The sequence below is a fragment of the Sebastes umbrosus genome, chromosome 5 (genome assembly GCF_015220745.1).
Source record: "Sebastes umbrosus isolate fSebUmb1 chromosome 5, fSebUmb1.pri, whole genome shotgun sequence".
Classification (NCBI taxonomy): Eukaryota; Metazoa; Chordata; class Actinopteri; order Perciformes; family Sebastidae; genus Sebastes; species Sebastes umbrosus.
Genome location: NC_051273.1, coordinates 7,881,510 through 7,903,469, shown reverse-complemented (window position 1 = coordinate 7,903,469; position 21,960 = coordinate 7,881,510). Strand labels below are relative to the sequence as shown.

At 39.6% G+C, this 21,960-nt stretch overlaps 1 protein-coding gene across 5 annotated transcripts in view; it reads left to right on the top strand.

Annotated features, from left to right (window-relative positions):
- Positions 1-21,960, top strand: part of dnajc6 (DnaJ (Hsp40) homolog, subfamily C, member 6) — a 50,014-nt gene that overhangs the window by 4,176 nt on the left and 23,878 nt on the right. For 2 of the 5 annotated variants that reach the window (XM_037770227.1, XM_037770225.1), the window contains exons 1-2: positions 3,305-3,892; positions 15,429-15,564. In XM_037770227.1, the coding sequence (XP_037626155.1) occupies positions 3,652-3,892; positions 15,429-15,564 (377 nt within the window). In that variant the 5' untranslated portion in view covers positions 3,305-3,651. Of the gene's footprint in view, positions 1-3,304; positions 3,893-15,428; positions 15,565-21,960 lie in introns of those variants that run through there. The other 3 variants (XM_037770229.1, XM_037770226.1, XM_037770228.1) reach the window with 3 other exon arrangements.

Genomic DNA, 21,960 nt, shown 5'->3' with positions numbered 1-21,960 from the left:
TGTTGGATTTTAATTATGTTACAAAGAGCCTATTAACATTCCCTTTGATGCAGAGTGAGTTTCCTTTTTCTGACAAAGCATGGTGCTGTTGTCTCGCAATGCTGACTAGAAAGAAATTTGCTATGGGCCCAGACTCATAATTTGCCCCTTATTTATACCAAAGAAAGCAGGTCATAGCGAGGAGAGTTTTTTTTTTTTTTTTAAATTCACTCAAGATTTCTTTTATTTCTCTACACTTTCTCCCTGAGGACTTCTGCTATTTTAATAGATGACACTGCATTTTTTTTTACTTTAAACCATCATCACCTGTGCCTCTTCAGCATTTACAGTCAATGTAACAGCAGACATCATCCATCAATACTTCATCTGTCTTGCATTTAAGTGGAGCAGGTAGTTTGGCAACTATTTTGATCACTGATGAATCATTTGAGTCACTTTTAAAGCTAAAACGTCAAACATTTTCTGGTACCAATGAGTAGTTTCTGCTTTTATATCACTATAAACTCAGTTTTTACTGATGGTTGGACAAAACGAGTAATTTAAAGACCTTAACTCTGGTACATTGTGATGGCCATTCATCACAATTTTCTGACATTTCATATTAGGGCTCTCAATAGATTATGATATTTAATCGTGATTAATCGCATGACAATCCAATTTTTTAATCTGTTCAAAATGGACCTTAAAGGGAGATTTGCCAGGTATTTAATATTCTTATCGACATGGGAGTGGACAAATATGCTTGCTTTATGCAAATGCATGTATATACAGTATTTATTACTGGAAATCAATTAACAACACAAAACAATAACAAATATTGTCCAGAAACCCTCACAGGTACAGGTTTTCTAACCTTCTACATGTAGCGTAAGTTCAGAGCATTATTTAGCCACCTTTGCAATGAGCTAGTATGACATGGTTGGTACCAATGGATTACTTAGGTTTTTCTAGTTTCACATCATAGGTTTAAAACATACAAATAACTTTGACAGCCCTATTTTATTTACATAATGATTAATCAAGAAAATATCATAATTGGCAGATTATTTGATATGGAAAATTAATTCTCAAAGCTTAATTAATTTTTCAAATGTTGTAATTAATGCAGGCAATATTGAGTGGAAAGAACTATAGTAATAAGATGCAGGGTGGATTTACCATCCCACATAGGACAATCATAACTAGCTAGAAGCCCATAGACATTTAGAGTCTTTAAAGGGAAAATCCACCCAGAATAGGAACTATGACATAATTCACAAAATTGGGATCCCACTCCTTTTACATAGGCACATTTAAAGGACCAGTGTGAACGATTTAGTGGCATCTAATGGTGAGGTTGCAGATTGCAGCCAATGCAAAAGGCTCTAGAGCCAGTATTTGGTTTGTTACTGTAGAAACATGGCGGGCGGAGCAACATGGCGGAGAACCCACTCCCTATGTAGATATGAAGGGCATATTTAAGCTAACGAAAACACAACGATACTTAGTTTCAGTTGATTATACTCTAATGAAAACATAGTTATGAATATTATATTCCATTTCTGATAATATAGTGCTGCAGGGATGGCGTATTTTTGTAGGCCAACCAGGAAGTTAGCATTGCCTTCGTTCCCTCGACAAAAAGCCGATGGGATTTTTCCATTGGGTTTGGGATGATTGCAGAAAATAAACTCTGTGGCAAACAAACGTTTATGATACTTACATGTTTTATTCAGCAAGATAATATTCACAAATGAACACCACTTTTATGATTTTTAAAGTCTGAATACAATAGCCAGAAGTAAAAAGCTAACGTTAGGCTGAACGAACAACACCACGGTAGCATGAGCGCGAGTATACACAAGGAGGCTGTAAAGCCGGACGAGTCGGTGTGATGACATTTAGTAGTCTCATTTAACCACTTGTTAGCAACTGTCTTTTTTAAGACACGTAAAGGCTTCAAAATTCACAAGTGGGATATTTATTGATGTATTTTTTATCGTAGAAAAAAACATTAAAATCTCTTAAGCTTGTGTTAACCACATACCTTATTTCAGGCATCTAACTAAGAACCCATTCAAACAACCCATTGACTTCCAGACGAGGGAACCGGAAGTGTTAAAAAAAAATTATTATACAGATTTAGTGTGTGATACTATTTTTATCTCTCTATATCACTAATGTATTCCCATAATATACTGATGGGGAATTATAAGGTTCAAGTGCTCAATAGGTGGCATTTTTAAACTTAAAGGTCCCATATCGTGCTCATTTTCAGGATCATATTTGTATTTTGTGTTTCTAGTAGAACATGTTTACATGCTGTAATGTTAAAAAAAAACACGTTATTTTCCTCATACTGTCGGTCTGAATATGCCTGTATTTACCCTCTGTCTGAAACGCTCCGTTTTAGCGCATTTTGACGGAATTGCAACAGAATTGCGTTGCTAGGCAACAGCTTGGGTCCATGTGTACTTCCTGTCAGCTGATGACATTCACATACACTGCAACAGGAAATAAACTAGGACGCATTTAGAATATTTACATTTAAATATGTGTAAAGGGTCTAAATATTGTATATTTGTGACATCACAAATGGACAGAAATCTTGACGGCTTGTTTCAAATGCAAAGTTTTTGAATACGGGCTGTGTGTATTTCACTGTGGATTATTGCCTTCACTCACACACCGCGCGTGTTCTCGCTCAGCTCGCTCCACCTCACGTGCATGCGCGCACACTACACACTGCAGAAGACTTCGTAGCTCTGAGAATATCCAGTAAATGTACAGTGGACGTTTGTGCAGAAATAAATGCTGCAGCTCCTCCAGGCCAACAGAAGTTTTCCGTGTCTTGTGAAGTGACGCGCTCCGCAGCGACCGGGTGCCGGTGTCTCCCTCCGGGCGCGCGCGGTCGAGAGGCTGAAACAGGAAAAGCCAACACTAGGATCAGCATTGATTCACGGAGAGACCTCCGTCTGGTCAGCTAACATTACTGCCAAGCAGGTGAAATATAGAGTGATATTGTGGTTTTAGCTGTTAACAACGATTTCTGAATCTTACAAACAGTTTCTTTAAGCCTGCTTTATAATAATAAAAAAAAACATGAAAATCTCACTTTTTTTATAATATGGGACCTTTAATTCATCCTGATATGTTCTATAACACCTTATTTTTGTAGTTTTTTTTTTCTTTTTTACATGAAAATGCCCTGTATTGATGAGCTTTAGAAAAAAAAGCCAACAGGCATACTCACAGCAAGAGTGTGTGTGAATAATAGATGCAGCAGTGACATGAGAGGATTGTGCGTTGGGGTGGATTTCCCTTTTACTCAGTCGGGGACTACAGCGACAGAGCAGCAGCAGCAGCAGCAGCAGAGGCGTCGTATAGTAAGATGCGGTGCTGCTGAGAAAAGAGGAGGCGATAGACAGAAACAGAGAAAGAGAAAGAGAGAGGGGGAGGGAGGAGAGAGATTGAGGCAGAATATTTCCCCAGAAAACAGAGGAGACCGGTCGTCCTCTCCTGCTCGGACATGTGGTGCACCCAGCAGCAGCAGCAGTAGCAGCGGCGTGCGGCGGCGGCTGTGGCGGAGGCGGCGAACACGGCGCGGCGCACTAGCCTTGTCGTCTTTTGGGAGCTCCTTTTGTCTTTTAATTTATTTTCCTTGCTTCGGTAATGAGCCTGCTGGGGGCCTACAAGAAAAAGACCAGTTACGATGGCTATGAATCTTTGCAGTTGGTCGATAGCGGAGGAGATAGCTTCGGTGTCGGCAGAGGGAGCGGCAGCGGCAGCAGCGGCGGAGGCGGCAGCGGCAGCGGCGGCAGCGGCACACTCGGCGGCTCCATTGCGGCCAGCCTCGGACCGAAGGCAGCAGGCCCGCTGAGAGAGGAGGACTGCAGCACCATGGACAGCTCAGGTAATACTCCTGCAACCGCCTCCTCCAGGGAACCGGTGGATGGCGGATTGTACAGCTGACGTGGAGGGTGCATGAGTAGGATGTGATGACTTTACGCAGTATTAACGTGGCCTGTGACTGTCCTGGTGTAAGCTGTGGACAGCACAACAATGGATAGCAATAGTGAAAGTAGGCTATGCAATCATGCTATGCATGCTCCTGGAACCCCCTCCAGGGCTCATACTGGCTTCCACACCCCTCCTACATGGCTATATTGGACTATTATGTGCAGAACAGATTCCATAGGGACATTCATTTTGGGTAAATTTGGGTACATTTTCTAAAATTGTCTGCATTATGTTTTGAGGTGGTATCATCTTCTTATAGGGTGACCAGTATTAATGCATTTCTACAGTTCAGACTAGACTTGAACGCATGTTTTAGATGTGTAAAGTATCAAAAAGTCTGTACATGAATGCTCATATTATTTTAGGTAATATGCATATGTGTCCATAATGTATTAAAATATGGAGGCATATGTATACAAACTAATTTTCCAGCCAATGTTCAGTGATATGTACCATGATAACCACATTTCATAGCCTATTTACTTTCACTTTAAATGTGAAATTAAAGTGAAGCAGTGGACAGCACTACAATGGATAGCAATAGTGAAAGTAGGCTATATGCAATCATGCAATGCATGCTCCTGGAACCCCCTGCAGGGCTCATAGTGGCTCCCAGACCAAACCCCTCCTAAATGGCTATATTGGACTATTGTATGCAGAACAGATTCTTAGGGACATACATTTTGGGTACATTTTCTAAAATTGTCTGGATTATGTTTTCTTACTTGAGGTGCTGACATCTTCTTATGCATTTCTACAGTTCAGACTAGACTTGAATGTGTGTTTTAGATGTGTAAAGTATCATAAAGTCTGTGCATGAATGCTCATAATATTTTAGATAATATGCATATTAGTACAAAACTCTATTCTAGGGTCCACAATGTATTAAAATATGTAAAATATGGATACAAACTAATTTTCAAGCCAATGTTCAGTGATATATACCATGATAACCACATTTCATAGCCTATTTACTTTCACTTTAAATATGAAATTATATATCACTAACTGCACTAGAAATCTCATCAGTTGAGAGAATAAAAGGGAATAAATCCTGCTTCAGTTTTAGGCAGCAGAAGCACAAAATACTCTATTCTATTGCCCTTAATCAGAATCAAAACCAGATTAATTTACCAAGTAGCCGACATACATACAAGGAACTCCAGTTTTATGCATCTCTCTTAATGTATTTACACAGAAATACAAATAACAGCTCGGAACCAGGACAACATAGCTGGACAAATAAAGGTGAGGAAGGACTGTTATGTGCACAAGCAGTGAAAAAATAGGTGTATATAAATATTACATAAAGATATGTAAAAAGCACCAATAACCAACAATAAAATAAAACATCTATATAAAGTCAAGTGTTAATGTATTAAATATGGAAGCATATGTATACAAACTCATTTTCCAGCCAATGCTCAGTGATATCTACCATGATAACCACATTTCATAGCCTATTTACATTTTCATATGGGCTTTAAATGTGAAATTGTTCATCACTAACTGAACTGGAAATCTCATCAGTTAGCGGAATAAAAGGAAATAAATCCTGCTTCCGTTTTAGGCAGCAGAAGCACAAAATACTCTCAGTTCAGAAGTTTGGTCAACTGGCCATGAATGATGGATTATAAGCCTAATGTATCCAATTAAAACTAAAATCATTTATCATTAATCTGGTGGCAAATCCCCTACATGGCTTATTGACTTCAACCATAATAGCTCGTTTGTTTTGACACCTCATTCCTCATTGAGATCAAATCGTTTCATTTGTAAAAGAGCCTCTTGATGTTACTACTGTACTGCTATTGTGGCCATTACAGCTACAACTACAATTATTATAACAATATAATATTAACTACTATTACTACTTAGTTAGTTTGTATTTATGTCCTATATGGGATTACAAGATGCCACTATTTATCAAACATCAACATACAGTAAATAAATGAATAAATCATCATCACCACAATATGAACTTCTATATAGTTTCAAATAACATCTTTATGTTAATTTATTTCAATTAAATTGTACACTGAATAGCAGAAGAAAGAAAATAAATGCTGCAAGCCTTTCTTTCTCATCTCCAAATAACTAATTTAAATGTTTCATAATGTTTACAAAATCATTTTCTGTTTTTACCTTAAAGCATTGTGCAGTTTTGTGCAGTGTCGCCTTACGGCAACAGGGTCGCAGGTACAAACCCGGCTTGGGGACCTTCTGTGTGGAGTTTGCATGTTCTCCCCGTGTTAGCGTGGGTTTTCTCCGGGTTCTCCGGTTTCCTCCCACAGTCCAAAGACAAGCAGGTTAGGTTAATTGTTACCGTTATGCTTTCACCGGCGTTGGTTTGTTTGTTTGTTTATCTGTCTTTTGTTAAGAATTCCGATCAGCCTGAGCATTAAGACCACAGGACATAACACATGCACAGTGTAACTGATGACGCGTTGATGACGCATGACCCTGCCTTCTTCCTTCTTCGAGCAGAGGCATACGTGTGTGGAAGTGTTGCGAGACTCCGAGGTACGGCGGGAGCTGCTGGTCATCCGCAGTGAGAAAGAAAAAAGCGGTAGATGACAGGATGAGAGACAAAGTAGTGTAACGTTATACAGACATAACAAGGCTGCTGAATGAGAGAGGCAGAAACACACCATGTTAATAATACGCCAACCACCTCATGTAACCGCCAGCTGTGAGCTGTGATCGGTTTTTAAAGGCACATTGGCGGAGGTCTGCGCTCCCCGAGTGCCATTCTAGTTGTCTCTAAATGTCCCGTAGGTGTGAATGTGAGTGTGAATGGTTGTCTGTCTCTATGTGTCAGCCCTGTGATAATCTGTTGACCTGTCCAGGGTGTACCCCGCCATCGCCCAATGTCAGTTGGGGTCGTCTCCAACCCCCCTGCGACCCTGAATAGGATAAGCGGTTACAGATAATGGATGGATTGTGCAGTTTTTAAGAACAATAGTCCAGTAAAATTACCACTATTACTGCTAATATTAGAACATAATAGCAGTAATTATAGTAGGGCTGCAACTAATGATTATTTTCATTGTCGATTAATCTGTTGAATATTTTTAGTTGATAAATTGTTTGGTCTATAAAATGGTGAAAAATGTCGATCAGTGTTTCCCAAAGCCCAAGATGACGTCTTCGAATGTCTTGTTTTGTCCACAACTCAAAGATATTCAGTTTACTGTCATAGAAGAGTAAAGAAACTAGAAAATATTCACATTTAAGAAGCTGCAATCAGAGAATTCAGGCTTTTTTTTCTTAAAAAATTACTCAAACTGATTAAGGTATTATCAAAATAGTTGTATAGGTGATTAATTTAATAGTTGAAAACTAATCGATACAGCTCTAAATTATAGTATTTGCAATGCTAATAGGGGAATCTGTTAGTTTGGATGTTTAAAGTGTGTAGAGCCTCTCTGTAGTGCTCAGTGGAATCAGCCAGCCTCCAGGGATGAACATTTGTGTGAAACAAAAGAAGCTGGATGAGGAGGGTCAATGAGGAGAGGGGACTGGGGTTGGTGATGGGGAGGGTGGAGGTGGTGGGTGGAGGAAGAGGAGGAGGGGGCTCCAGTGTCAGATGTCCGTCTGGTCTGCCAGTCCTTACGGATGGTCTCTTTCATGTACGTGTGTGTGCCCATCTCTGTCTGTGTGTGTGTGTTTATGCATCCATCTGTCCCATTCACACACTGATACTGAGGGTTTAAAGGTTGGCACTCTAGAAGAAGGGAGACACGTTCATTGATCTCTCTGGCGATGCAGAGACCTCTCTCTTGCTGTGAGTGGCTGCTGCTGTATTACCTGATGGAGCTCGTATCAGAGCCTCCCCCTGGTGTCTGTATTAGCAACGTTTGTCACTGTAACTGGCTCAGCAGTCTGCACACTCCCACAGCCATCTGGCCGCAGACAGAGAGGCACATAGACCAGCTAACAGATTCACACAGATATGCAGAGAAATAGATGCAATATAAAGTAGAGAGTAGAGAGAGAGTAATGTAGAGTACATGATATACAGGAGAGCATAAATGTGAGGAGCAAAGGTATTTATGCACACTGTAATTGATTTATACAGTATCATTCTCAGGATAAGGGATGCACAATATGGATTTTTTTCAGCTGATAATTACCTGCTTCTCATGGCCGATCTAACTGACTTTTGTTATCACTATTGTTAACCAAACAAAAACAAAGAACAGTTCTGACGCTTCAATATTTCATTTATTTTTTCTAGTAAAGTGTATCAAAAAACTTGTATTGCAAATTGCAATCGTGTTGTCTTCCTCTGAAACTGTGAAAAACATGAATGAAAACTACCTTTAAAGGTGCATACCGCCACCTATGGTATCTGAGAGTGTAGATGTTGCGCTTGTTGAGTCAAAGAAAACAATTTGGCTTTCTATTATTAGCCAGTAATTTATCAACTATAATTTAATTATCGGAATAATACAGATTTATATATTATATAAATTTCTCATTATTGGGCGATAATTTATCGTGCCGATATATACTGTACATCGTGCATCCCTACTCAGGATTGGAAACAACACAGGGAAGACATAAAAGGACATGACACAACATAGTAGACCCAGTTGGACAGTCAACCTTCTTCGTGTCAAGGACCCCTAAATTGATACACATTAGATTATGGACCCCCATTTGATAGGAGTTTTTCCTCACTACAATTTAGTGTAAGTTTGTGTGTTATTTAGGCTCCTTCTTGACAAGCTAGTATGACATGGTTGATATCAGTGGATTCTTTAGGTTTTCTAGTTTCATATGATACCAGTATTTTCACTCTAGCTTTTAAAACTGAGCCCGCTACAACCTAAAAATTGCAAGTTCCATTAATGCATTCAAGAAATTAGTGGTGTTAAAACGAATTTGCGTTAATGCATTAACTTTTAACAGCCCTAATTGAATTGAATTGAATATTACTTTACGTATTTTGCTGTGAACATGGCAGGTGTCTCCTCTCTCAGCGGCCTTGTTGATATTTTGATTTATAATAGCAAAACCAGCCTGAATCTCAAAGTGATGGATTCAAAGTGTTGTGCCGTGATTACCATACCCTGACTGCAGATTCAGGGCATCTATCTATTGTCCCTTTGTCAACACAAATTAATTAGAAATTGATTTGGCTATTTACTCATAGAGTATAAACACATTTATCCGCTTTTTTGGATCCTACAGGTTCAAGACAACACTAACTGCACACTTTAAACCTTTAATGTACTATCTGCCTTTAAACATGCACTATCTGCAACCATCTTGGACTCTAACCACTGGCGCACTTTACACTTACTTTACACTAGACATCTTATATACCACTTTATAGACTGCACATATGCATATATTACATTTATTTATTGACTGACTGCACACACTATGTTCACCCATTCACTCTGTATCTTTTATATCTCTCTACCTCTTCTGTGTTTCACTCTGTTTGCTGATGTTTGCTGATGTTGCTGCTTTGACAGCTGAATTTCCCTCCAGATGATTAATAAAGGTTCATCTTATCTTATCTTATTTTACTGTATATCAAGGAGAATCACAGATACTGTGGATTAGGCTAATTAAGTCCCCTAGGTAACTCTTCATTTTACAGATCCGCAAATTTCATGGTAATTGGGTGATAATTAGGAGGTAACCTATTTGAAATTTCTTCAGGAATTACTGCCAAATTACCCCAATATTTACCTCAAAATGGATCGAAAATTACTTTATTATAAACATTATTTAATAACTATATGCGAAAATAGCATATAATCGATTAAATAGGGGCCTTAGTCTTGAGAAGCGGCTGTGTGCTGCTCTTCATCATAGGTGGAAAACCAGAACTAATAAAAGACACTTCTGATCAGACACACATCTCACCATTGTGTGACTTATTTTCTACACAAATGTAACCTGGTAGCTAATGTCATGATTCAGGGAGTTTTTTAAAGACATTTCAAACAAGTTATTTGCTAATTATCATCTATTTATCAGCAGATATGGAAATAGAGTATATCAATTAACTTTGTATTCTTTCCCTGGAAATGTATTAAATAAATTACCAGCTTTTGTGAAATAGCGGAATATAATTATTAAATAATGTTTATCATAAAGTAATAAATAAATATTTGGGTATTTTGGCAGTAATTTCCAAAGAAATTTCAAATAGGTTACTTCTTAATTATCACCTAATTACCATGAAATCTGCGGACCTGTAAAATGAAGTGTTACCGTACCCTGTTTTGCAAATTGTAGGTTGCACAATCAATTTTGAAGAATGCTTGCAAAAAGTAATCAGGCACGTGTTTGCTTCTCCCCCAGGCCAGCATTTTGAAATCAAATTTCAGACCTATTATACAAAATTGTATTTGACTATTAAACTGTCAGTTTATACCTGCAGTCTGTCACATCTTGCATGTTTGCTCACCATTCAAAGCAGTGGGATTTTCCTCTGGTTAAGCTGTATAGTAGAAGATTAATCATACACTCCTTGTCTCATCAGCAGCATCTATAATTAAGCAGATTAGAGTTGACGCCGCAGTCATTCAGGTCCAGGACACAACAAGGCCCGGCACAGCGTACAGTAGCAGCGCAGAGATTGAGTGTGGTGCAGTGTGTTTGCTTGTGAAGCTTCATGCATCCATCTGTGACATTCACACCAAGCCGGATACTGAGCGAGAAATGTTTGAGGCTGTAGGAGGAGGGAGACATATTCAAACAGCCCACTGATCCCTCTGGACATAACGAGAACTGTCTTTCTCTTTTCCCCTCCCTCGGTCATCTCTGTCTCTCTGTTTCTATTGGTCGACAGTGAAAGGGATAGGAGGCGGTTGAAGGGGGGGGGATGAGCTCTGGACTGGTCCTGTTTTTTGTGGCACATCTTTCTCTCTCTGTAGTGAGATTTATTTGAAGCACGTTTGTTGCTTCATCGTAACTCATGTTTCTTCACCTGTGCATTTATCTGAACATGATTGGCAGATCCAGGTCGAGCTCGTATAGCTCTTGATTACAACGCAGAGCAGGATCCAGGTTTCCTAATACATCCTGTTTGTCATGCTCTCTGGATGGGAAATTTGCATAGTAAGGAGGTTAAAAATAGACCAAAACTTGTAGTCCAAATGCAAGGGGAACTTTCAGTTCCTCAGTATAGACATGCTCAATGTGGTTGCCATATTAAAGGAGTAGTTCAACATTTTGAGATATATGCTTACTCTCTTTCTTGCCGGGAGTTAGAGGAGAAGATTGACACCTCTCTCATGTCTGCGCAGTAAATATGAAGCTACAGTTAGCTTAGCTTAGCATTAAGACTGGAAACAGGGGGAACAGCTAGCCTGGCTCTGTCCAAAGGCAATGAAATACGGCTTCAGACTACATTTTTGTATGGATTAAACAAACAAGATATAACGTGTTGAGTAGTGCGCTAAGCTAACTGCTGTAGCTTCATATTAGTGTGCAGACATTAGAGTGATATTGATCTACTAATCAACCTGCAAATGAAGGTTAAATTCTGATTGGATGACATTAGACCAGGATGCAATCAACAAATTAAATGATTTAGAAGTTAAACTCAGTCAGCAGTAGAGTTAACAGGGTTATTCTCTGTATGTTAGGTATTTTATTGGGGAGCTCAGGCTTTGCTGCATGTTGTCTTCCCTTTCTCTCTCTCTCTTACCAAGCGTTGACACCCTCTGCTCTACAGATAAATAAAGATGAAAAGCCCGGAGCACACACGAAAAAATTCACCTCAAAAAGCCGAGGACAGGAGGCTACATTTGTGCAACAGTTTCACAGGATGTAAAAAATGAGGCCTGCTGTCAGCTAAAGGTTTCGAGGTTTAAAGGCACAGATGTGATGGTGGTGCCGTCCTAGGCTTTAATTCTTTTTTGGTCCTTTTATATTGTGCTTCCATTCTTGTGTTTTCAAGTAAAAACACCATAACTCTGGTGGTTTTCAGCTGTTCATTTCAGTCGAAGATAGTCGAATGTTATAATCCTGGGATAAAGGCCACACATTACACATTACATTAATTAGTGAATATTCTAATCTTAAATCTGCAGATCCAGTAAGCCAGTAATCCAATAAGCAAAAGAAGATGAAGAATGTTGAGCAAAAAGGTTTGTGGTGTGAGAGTGTACTGGACAACTAAATTGGATGATCTCACCCAAACCCTGTGCTTTTTTTTCATCCCTTATTGGCCTTTTCAGCGTAAATTACATTGCATATAAACAGTGCAAGTTGCCAGTTGCCATCTATGTTTGTTTAGTACAAGAGCACATTACAGTTGGATTTCTTGCAGGATTTGCGGGGTCGTCTACTGCCAGAACTCCTTCAATGTGTTATCTCGTGTATTTAATCAGTCAGACGTTTGGTGCTCCTTCCTGACTGTCAAAGACTAAAACATCTTTCTGTCATTTCAGATCTAAATCTATAACAAAGGAATACATTATCAGTAGGGCTGTCATTGTATGTATTTAAAAGAATATTTAAAAAATGTATGATTAATTTGAGATTAATTGCGATTAATCATGGACAATCGTGATTAATTGCGATAAGTCGCAAATTAATCCCACATTTTTTATCTGTTCAAAATGTACCTTAAAGGGAGATTTGTCAAGTATTTAATACTCTTATCAACATGGGAGTTGGTAACATGCTTGCTTTATGCAAATGTATGTATTTATTTATTATTGGAAATCAATTAACAACACAAAACAATAACAAATATTGTCCAGAAACCCTCACAGGTACTGCATTTAGCATAACAAATATACTCAAATCATAACATGGCAAACTGAAGCCCAACATGCATGTGATTATCATAAAGTGGGCATGTCTGTAAAGGGGAGACTCGTGGGTACCCATAGAACCCATTTTCATTCACATATCTTGAGGTCAAGGGACCTCTTTGAAAATGGCCGTGACAGCTTTTCCTCGCCAACATTTAGCGCAGGTTTGGAGTGTTATTTAGCCCGGTACAACCTCCAAAATATCGATTGCGTTAATGCGTTAAAGAAATTAGTGGCGTTAAAACAAATGTCCGTTAATGCTTTATTATCGCGTTTACTTTGACAGCCGTTATTATCAGTAAGATGAAAATAAGGTTATTTATATTTTGTGTAACACCTGTTAATGTATACGCGCTCCATTGATTTAGCATTGGACTTGGATATTAAGTTAGAAGAACAAAAGCTGCAGAGGCCGAGATATCTTGGATTTTTAGCCTACAGTAGGGGTCAAGCTCCAAGAACACTGGATTCTACAATTCCCATAATGCAATAGCTCATGTTAGACCGCCCCTGTCTGGTATATGCTATATCTTTAATACCAGTGTTGTCAGAGACAAAAAGTCTAAATTTGGGAGGACGGATGGAGTGAACCAGACAGGGAAAGAGACAGGACTGGAGGGATCAGAAGCAGACAAGTAGTGAAAGAGTTAAAAGCAGTTACTGTTTATGATTAATCAGTGAACTTTGTCTCAGCAGCTGGCGGATTTCCTCAGAGACAGTGTTTGTAATGTCTTTGAGAGTAAGTGTGAACGTCTGCTGTTAAAATCAGTCAAAAGTGTGCCCCTCAATTTCACCACAAATGTAATCTATCTCAGAGGACTTTCATGGGTGAAAGACTTGATAATCAGTGTGATAACATCAGCACTGTTTGTGAGGAGATACTATGTATGGCTTGGACAGGAACAACCTGAGTTTGACCCAACATTATAATTTGGCTATTTCTTCATCAAAGAGAAAGAGATATGATTGCTTTGGACACACAGAATGGCTTTCTCACAAACGAAAAACAACTAATCTGGAAGTGGTACATAATATAACTAATAGGTTCACACAGAATAAGGCACAGCCGCCCACCAGCATAAAGCTGGCCTGAATAGCCAATTAGCTATTCCTCTTAGGTTATGTTTTTAGTGGCAATAACATCACACAAATTGCAACCAACTACCAGCTAATGACGCTATACTATCTCTTCATAACGAAGCATCTGCCTCACCATGATATCATAAACTACTGCTATTTACTACAATGTAAACCCATCCACGGCAACAGTAAACACTCAGTGGACGTGTGTGACGTGAGTGTGGTGAAGTATTATAAAGAGGGAAAAAGAAACACAGGGTGGGTGGGAGAGGTGGTGGATGCGTTTCACTTTCACGTTACAATCATCTGTTCGTTCGTGTCCCGTTTTCACAACGTTAAGTCTCATTTTCACTGTACAAACATAGTAATTATAAGCCCAACCATGTTGTTTTTTTCCTAAACCCAACTAAGTGGTTTTGCTGTCTAAACCTAAGCAAGTGTAGTTTAAGTCTGTTTAATTCACAACATTAAGCACGTGTTTACTGTGACCGAAAAGTGACGCCAAGGGGTCTGACAAAGCGTCAGTATGTGACGAGTTGGGATGTTGATACAACACAAAGCAAGTTGAGAAAGACTCTTTTACAGTAACACACATCTAGCAAAGCCATCTACACTTGAAACCTTCTTTTCACCGTTTACGAAAAAACGTAAATATCGCGAACAGTTTCAGCATGGAACAGTTTTATATTCAGTCATGAAACAGGCTTTCCACCATCACTCATATTATCACAAAGTAAATGAAAGAGCGTAAACACAGTTACTGTTAGAGCATGTTTGATACATCTGTCTAGTCTAGTGTACTACAAATCAAAAGGTTTAACCCCTTCCATTGATCAAAAAGCTTTAGCTTTCCAGGCTAATGCTACACATAAACTATGCTCTCTGTGTCTCTATTTTATTTCACGTTTGGCATTAAACATCCTACTTTCACACTAGCGGACAATTAAGACTTCTTAATTAATGATATTAGAAGATAACCAAACCCAAACCCCATCTGAACCAACAGCTGTTTAAAACTTAAGCCCAACCCAATCCCTCATGTTTAATGTTTGTAGATTTGTCACCACTGGTTGCTACTGTATGTGTGGGTATAGTTTGATGGGAGGAGATAGAGGGAGAGAGAATGTCTCAAAACACCAGAGGGGTGTTGACTAAGATATGACTCTTGGGTGTGGTCCAACACTTGCTTACTTTTTACAGTGTAATCTCGCACATCTCCAGATGGTTTGCATTTTATTGTGTCTTGTCTTGTCCATCATTCCTTTACACCTACACACGTGTATACTGGGTGCGTTGTGCAGTGACTCATATGTTCATCATTGGAGTCAAATGAAAACCTCTAAACTCCAGTTTGTAAATGAAGGATCATGTTTATTTAATAGGCATTATATAAAGAGATCATCTGCATAGAAAACAGACATTATTTTTCTGTTGAAAAAGTAACATAGCAGGTGTTTATCCAACAGTCACATCTGTGCATTTACATGGAAGTTTGCCTCTCTGTTGGCATCCTCAGTATATGTGGACTCTGATTTGCTAAATGTCCTCTGTCCCCAGATATGGATGCCAATTATGGTGGAGGACTGTTGGATATGGTGAAGGGAGGAGCCGGCAAGTTCTTCAGCAACTTTAAGGACAACTTGAAGGACACGCTGAAAGACACCTCCACCAAGGTCATGCATCAGGTTGCCACGTGAGTTACCGCTATTACTTTACTATTGCATAGCACCCACTGTTAACTGCATGTGTGTTGCACTTCAGTTACATTATTGACTATTGCTTTACTGAAATATTGCCAGATGTTATCATATCATCACTTCTGGTTTGAATGACAGAGGTTTGGAGCAGATCCATGTTTGTGGTTGCAATACCTGACACTCGCCATGGTATGTGGAAATATTTGAACAGTTTTTCTTAAGCACATGGCAAACATCTTATCCGGGCAGATTGTAAACACCTGTGAGATCACAAAAATGCCTCTGAAGATGCTATAAATCAGGGTTTGTGTCAGCAATGCTATGTGTCTGAATCACAGAGTGATTTATTGAGAGCTGAAATCACAGATGTGGCTAGAGATAACTAGATGTTGAAGAGCCAAAAGCTGTGATCAAGTGGCTCCAAGTTTCTAACAGGATTCTCCTACACACAGCACTTTTTCAACCTACATATGACATTCTCTTTACTTTTCTTTCAGCCCCTGCATCACTATTTGCTTTTTTCTTCAGATAAATAAAATCTGGTCACGAGCTCCGTCCTTTCACCCTCACCTTTCCAAATGAATCAGGACGGTCTTAGAGGACAAAGGACACAGGTTGACAAGTCCAATTTAGGTTAGTTAGAAAGTACGTATAGGAACTGTCAGCTCGGTCTTACTCCTAACTCGTCAAATACTGCCGACTGGGCAGCGCCCCTCCGCATTGGAAACCGACGCACAGAGACACCCTTTAGCGACAGTATGTGACGAACCGGGCTTTTAACTAACTCCAATGTAAACCCACCCGCAACATTATTCGACGGCCGGAGCCAGTGACGTTGTATTAATGGCGTGAGAGTCCGTTAAGGGCGGGCGGTAGCGATGGTGGATGGGTCAAACAAACCAACACTTTCAACCAGGAGGCAGCTGTTCGTGTCCTGTGTGAAACTAATAGTAATGTTGTCGTTAGTCACGTGACTCGTTAGTATCGTCAGTCACGTGAGTCGTCAACCACGACCATTTCCTAGCCTTAACTAAGTGGTTGTGTTGCCTAAACCAAACTTCCTGTGAAAACAGAAGTTTATTTTGAAAAGACACACCGTCCCTGGTCCGTCCAAAAGTAACGCAAGAGGGGTACCCTCTGCATCGGTATCTGATGCACTGACCAAGCGGCGGTATTTATGGAGTTGGGAGTGAGAATGTGTTGATCAGATCTGCAGGTAGATGATGTTATTGGTTGGGCCTGGTTCACATCAAAGATACCGTGTGTTGATGAGAAAAATCCTTGAGAGTTTTAAAGCCTCTTTACACCGTGTGATTGTGGGAAGCCAAACAAGCCAGAACAATTGTGAGGCCTGCGTCAAAATCCTGACACTGAGGACCTCAATCCCACAATGTGACAGCTGCTCCAACCCACATCTACAAACCAACAATCACAATATGAACATGAAATGACCAGAATACACTGATGAGCTATCCTAATGCTGCAGCTAAAAATATGTATAACCACTCATTCCTCTTCTTATGGGTCTTTTGTGACAGTGTTTTTGCCAACTATGGTTACATTTTCAAAAGCTTGAGGATCTCACACATCTGTTTTTTTCTATTTACATTTTAGACTAGCAGGCATTCATGGCAAATGCTTAATACTGATATTGTATAGTCTGACATAAAGACTTAATTGGACCCACAGTGTGGACATTATGAAACTATGAATATGTAGTAAGAACCCTCACGTCACAAATGATCAAATAGAATTTGGAGCCGTTTATAAAGTGAAAGAAAAACAGTTTCATGGCAGCATGAATCACACTACACAGACACTGGATAGTTTAACACATCTTGACTCTTATTTTGAAAATCTCTACCAAGAGATTACCATAATTAATAATTATGATCATGATGAACGATGAATGCTATTGACAAACTTAGCTCCAATACTAGAATATTTGTATTTTACACATATTCATGTGATTAATATCAAATTTAGTGAACAGAGCTGTAACGATTAATTGATTAGTTGTCAACTATTAAATCAACCGCCATCTATTTTAATAGTCAATTAATTGGTTTGAGTAATTTTTTAAGAAAACATTCTCTGATTACAGCTTCTTAAATGTGAATATTTTCTGGTTTCTTTACTCCTCTGTGACAGTAAACTGAATATCTTTGAGTTGTCGACTAAACAAGACATTTGATGACGTCATCTTGGGCTTTGGGAAACACTGATCCACATTTTCTGATATTTTATAGACCAAACAACTAATCGATTAATCAAAAAAGATTTGCAGATTAAGCAATAAATTAAATTTGGCGTTAGTTGCAGCCCTAGTAGTGATTACTTTGATTGATTGAATGTTGTTTCAGCAGCTACAATGTAAAGTCTTTAATAGCTTTAGAAGAGAAAGGAGGGAGGCAGCAGAGTCTGGCACGGCTCGGTCGTCCCAGTGTGTTTGTGCACAGGCATCTGCACAGGGCAGCACAAAGGGGCCTCTGTATTGTCTGTACAGAAACACACACACTGCTCCTCTCTCACTATTGACTCAGCAAGTTTGATCGCTGTGTCTCCCCACTCCTCTGCTGCACACATCTTGGCAAACTCCCACTCTCCTGTCCATGTCGTTCCCCCAGTGTTTTTCGGCCGCCTCCCGCCTCTCATCTCGGCTCCACCTTTCCTCCTCTCCTCTCCTCTCTTTCCTCTCCTGGCTGAATTATTCATGGCGGTTCATTGTGCCAAACGGCCAGTGCACTGCTGATACAGAAGGATTCATTTCATTATAGGGCCCTGTGTGTGGTGCTGTGTGTTTGTGTGTGGACTGTATATTATGTATGTGTGAGTGGGCGGTCGGGATAATGGGGCGGTGGGAGGCAGGCTACCGTGGCAACCGGCTAAAAGCCTCAGAAAGGAAAGGTAGATGGGCTGAGGTACAATAATGTGCCACAGTTTAGTGCAGTACACTTTAACAGGTCTCTTTGATGATGCTATGATAAGATAACATCCTGTTGTGATCTGTTACGCTGCTGTATACATAATATTTAATAGCTTTATTTAGAGATGAAGGACAGAAAAGATGACTGTGACAACACAAGTGATTTCCCAAGGTTGAAGGTGTACTCTATGGTTTATTGCCCTCGTAAATAAATAAATATAGTGTGAACATCGGCTGACTAGCTAGTAGATCTACAGAGCAGGATTATGTAGATATAGTATCATGATTTTCTGGGTCCTGCCCATTGACAGTCATTGGTGGTTCCCCTGTGTTGCTTCATGGAGACAAAGTCAGCAGTTAATTAGAGTGATATAATAAAGAACTGCAGGATATAATGATGTATTCCTGAGAGGTTGTTTGCTCTCTATCTCCCTCCGCCTCTCTCTCTCTTTCACTGGTTTTCATCCATTCTCTCTCACTTGTGGTGCCTTCAAATGGGGTCGTGTTTACCGTGTTCACGAGAAGGGTCCATTTGAACGCCCCCCTCTTGTGGTATTCATGACATCGTAAGCATAAGAGTGTAAGAATTTTAGTCGTATATTGTTTTTCTTCATAATTTTATAATATGTCTGAGGAAAATGTTGATATTCCGAACGACCTCGTCTTTTTCCTCTTTCATTATGCCTTTGCATTTCCTGCATTATGTTATCTGCTTGCTAAATTGTTAGCCTCTGTGGCTTCTAGACGCCGACAGTAACGTTAATATCGCCGTTGCTTAGCAGCGGTGTTCTCACGACTTAACCACTTGAGCGCCGTGACTTCCCATGTTGTAAACACGAGCTCACAAGTTTCATTTGAAGGCACCGTTATTTTCACTTCTAATTTGTCTCCATTTCATTAACTCTAAACTTGGCTGACATATCTCTTTGTCTCTCTGCCAAGTCTTTCTCCACTAAATAACAGTTTTCCTCTCATTTACCAGTGTCCAAAATATACAAATCATAACATAATTTTTCTTACTATCTTTAACATCAGTTATTGTGTTGCGGTGGCCTAATTTTTGTTCTAGTTTCAAGAAATCTTTTGTAATCTTTGTTTACCCCATTGGTAGAAATGTCTCTAGATTACACAATGTTCTGCTTTTATACAGTGGGGCATTTTGTTTTTGCAGTTTGAAGGTTTTCTAGGTTAGCAGACTTTCTGCCAGTGGTTGAGTGTGTGTGTGTTAGACCGACTGTTTCATCCCTGTTTATTGACTGTGGGAAGACTTCAGTAGAAATTCCCCTGAGCTTGATACAAGCCCAAACCCCTGTGAGCTCAGTTGTTAACCAGGCCCTCTTTTAACACCCCAACTATACCTCAATGGTTCCTCTCTACTTCGCTCTCATCTATATTCTCGGCAAAAAGCGGTCGCTGAATTATTTAAAGCAGCTTGCTTGTTTGTTTACCTGGCTTACGAGAATTTTTGCAGGGAAACCAATCAGTCAACAGCGCTCAGCTGTGTGTGAGAAACACAACGGTGGCGATGGATGGAGTCTGGATGGCTGATCTGGTTTTGTGAAAGGCACAGTGTCCTTACACTGTGCCTGTCTGCTGCTCCCAGACAACCTCTACCCTCCCCCACCAGACCCACATTCATCTCTCCCTCATTTTTATTTCTCATTTATCCCCATTTCATTAACACTAACACTCGGCTGACACCTCTCTGTAATTATTTCTCCCCTCCTTTTTTTTACCTCTCTTTTTTGCTAGATTATGATAATTTAGGTTAAACAAGTTAAAGGAGAGAATTGTGATGGTGTGGTGTTTAGTTTTGGCCGCATTTAAAAAAGGCCCTGTAGTCAGTGGGTTGCAGTGCAAACATTAAACAGTATGAACAGTGCCTTTCTGTTACCACTCATATTAGTTGTCATTCTTTAAACTATCCATTATGATGGAGCTATGCTGTAACACTTTGTTGAAAAAGAGACAAAAAGGCTGTAGAGAGTTTTGGAGCGAAAGGGGAATAGAGAAAGCCCAAATCTAATATCCATCAGTATCCAGCCCACTTACACTGTGTTTGTTTGAGTGTGTGTGTAGTCACTGGAGACCTCTCCACTGCTGTAATCAGGCCTAAAATGGCTTTCCTGCTCCTGATGTTTACTTTCCAGTAGGAAACAGAAACAACAGGCGGTGTGGTGCTGGCTCTTGTGGCATGATACCCACAAGAGCCAGCACCACAGTGTGTGTGTGTTTGTTGTCACTCTTCTACCCTCACTATGCATGTAATTACACTGCTATGCTGCGAGCTAAACACGCTACCAATAAAGGTTAAAGTATTTGGACTAAAACTGTGAAAACAGTATTGGACAACAAATTGAATCATAGAGATTGAAAATGAGAAAAAGATGAGATAATTAATACAATTGCAAGAGAAGTAGATTCATAATAGTATAGACTATAGACTGTAGAGTTTTTGCAGATCTCAGATGAGATTTCCCAATTTGCGGGTTACCTTCTAGACACGACCACTTCTGTACAGTGGGTGGAAGTGGAGACACGTCGCCCATCTTTATATAAAGTCTATGGTATAGACTGTCAAATTAGTTGCATTATCCCTCATGCTAGTAAATAGAGTCCACAACAGTAAACAGTTATTCCAACATTAATTAAATGTTAACCGCTGCTTAGTATGTTGTGTTAGCCTCAGACAGCTAGTATAGATCATTTCATATTCCAAATGTTTCCCAGTTTATTTCCTGTTGCAGTGTGAATGACATCAGCTGACAGGAAGTAAACATGGACCCAAGCTGTTGCCAACAACACAATTCCATTGAAACGGTCTATAGTAACTATCTTGATTAGCAGAAAGAAGAGAATTCCCCGGTGTCAGCTTTGCCCTTCTTTCCAGTCGTGTCCTTCCCGTGTATTCATTCTCTGCACCACCACACCTTGCAGTACATTTTAATTGGCTGCAGCTCTAACCGCAAGAGGTCAGGGAGACTGCTCATTTGCATACTTCGTGGCTATTGGCCATGGCCATTTAAACCTGACACCTGACCTGCTTCTCTCCTTTAATAGCCAACGAGATATTTCAGGATAGAAGCAGGGAGATTTGTGGAATATATTTCTGGGGAAAAAAGATAAAGGACAACATAAAACTGTGGAAATTGATGCAGTTTCATTTTTTATTTTTTTTTATTTTTACATTCTTCAAACATTCCTCTTTTTTTTGCTTCTGGCTTATAGGAGTATAGTATATCATCCAGATATTCACCTTTTATGTCACTCTGTGAACCCTGCAGCCTGCATTTTCACTCTGGGATAAACACACAGGTTTGGATGTAAATAGAAACCTGAACTGTGGTCCAATTACTTCATTATGGAGGGCTTACAGACACAACAGCTCTGATGGATTTAACTCAGGTTGTTTGTCTTTCTTATTAGTATGTTGTCTATGCTGCACATTAATTACCTTTTTTAAATT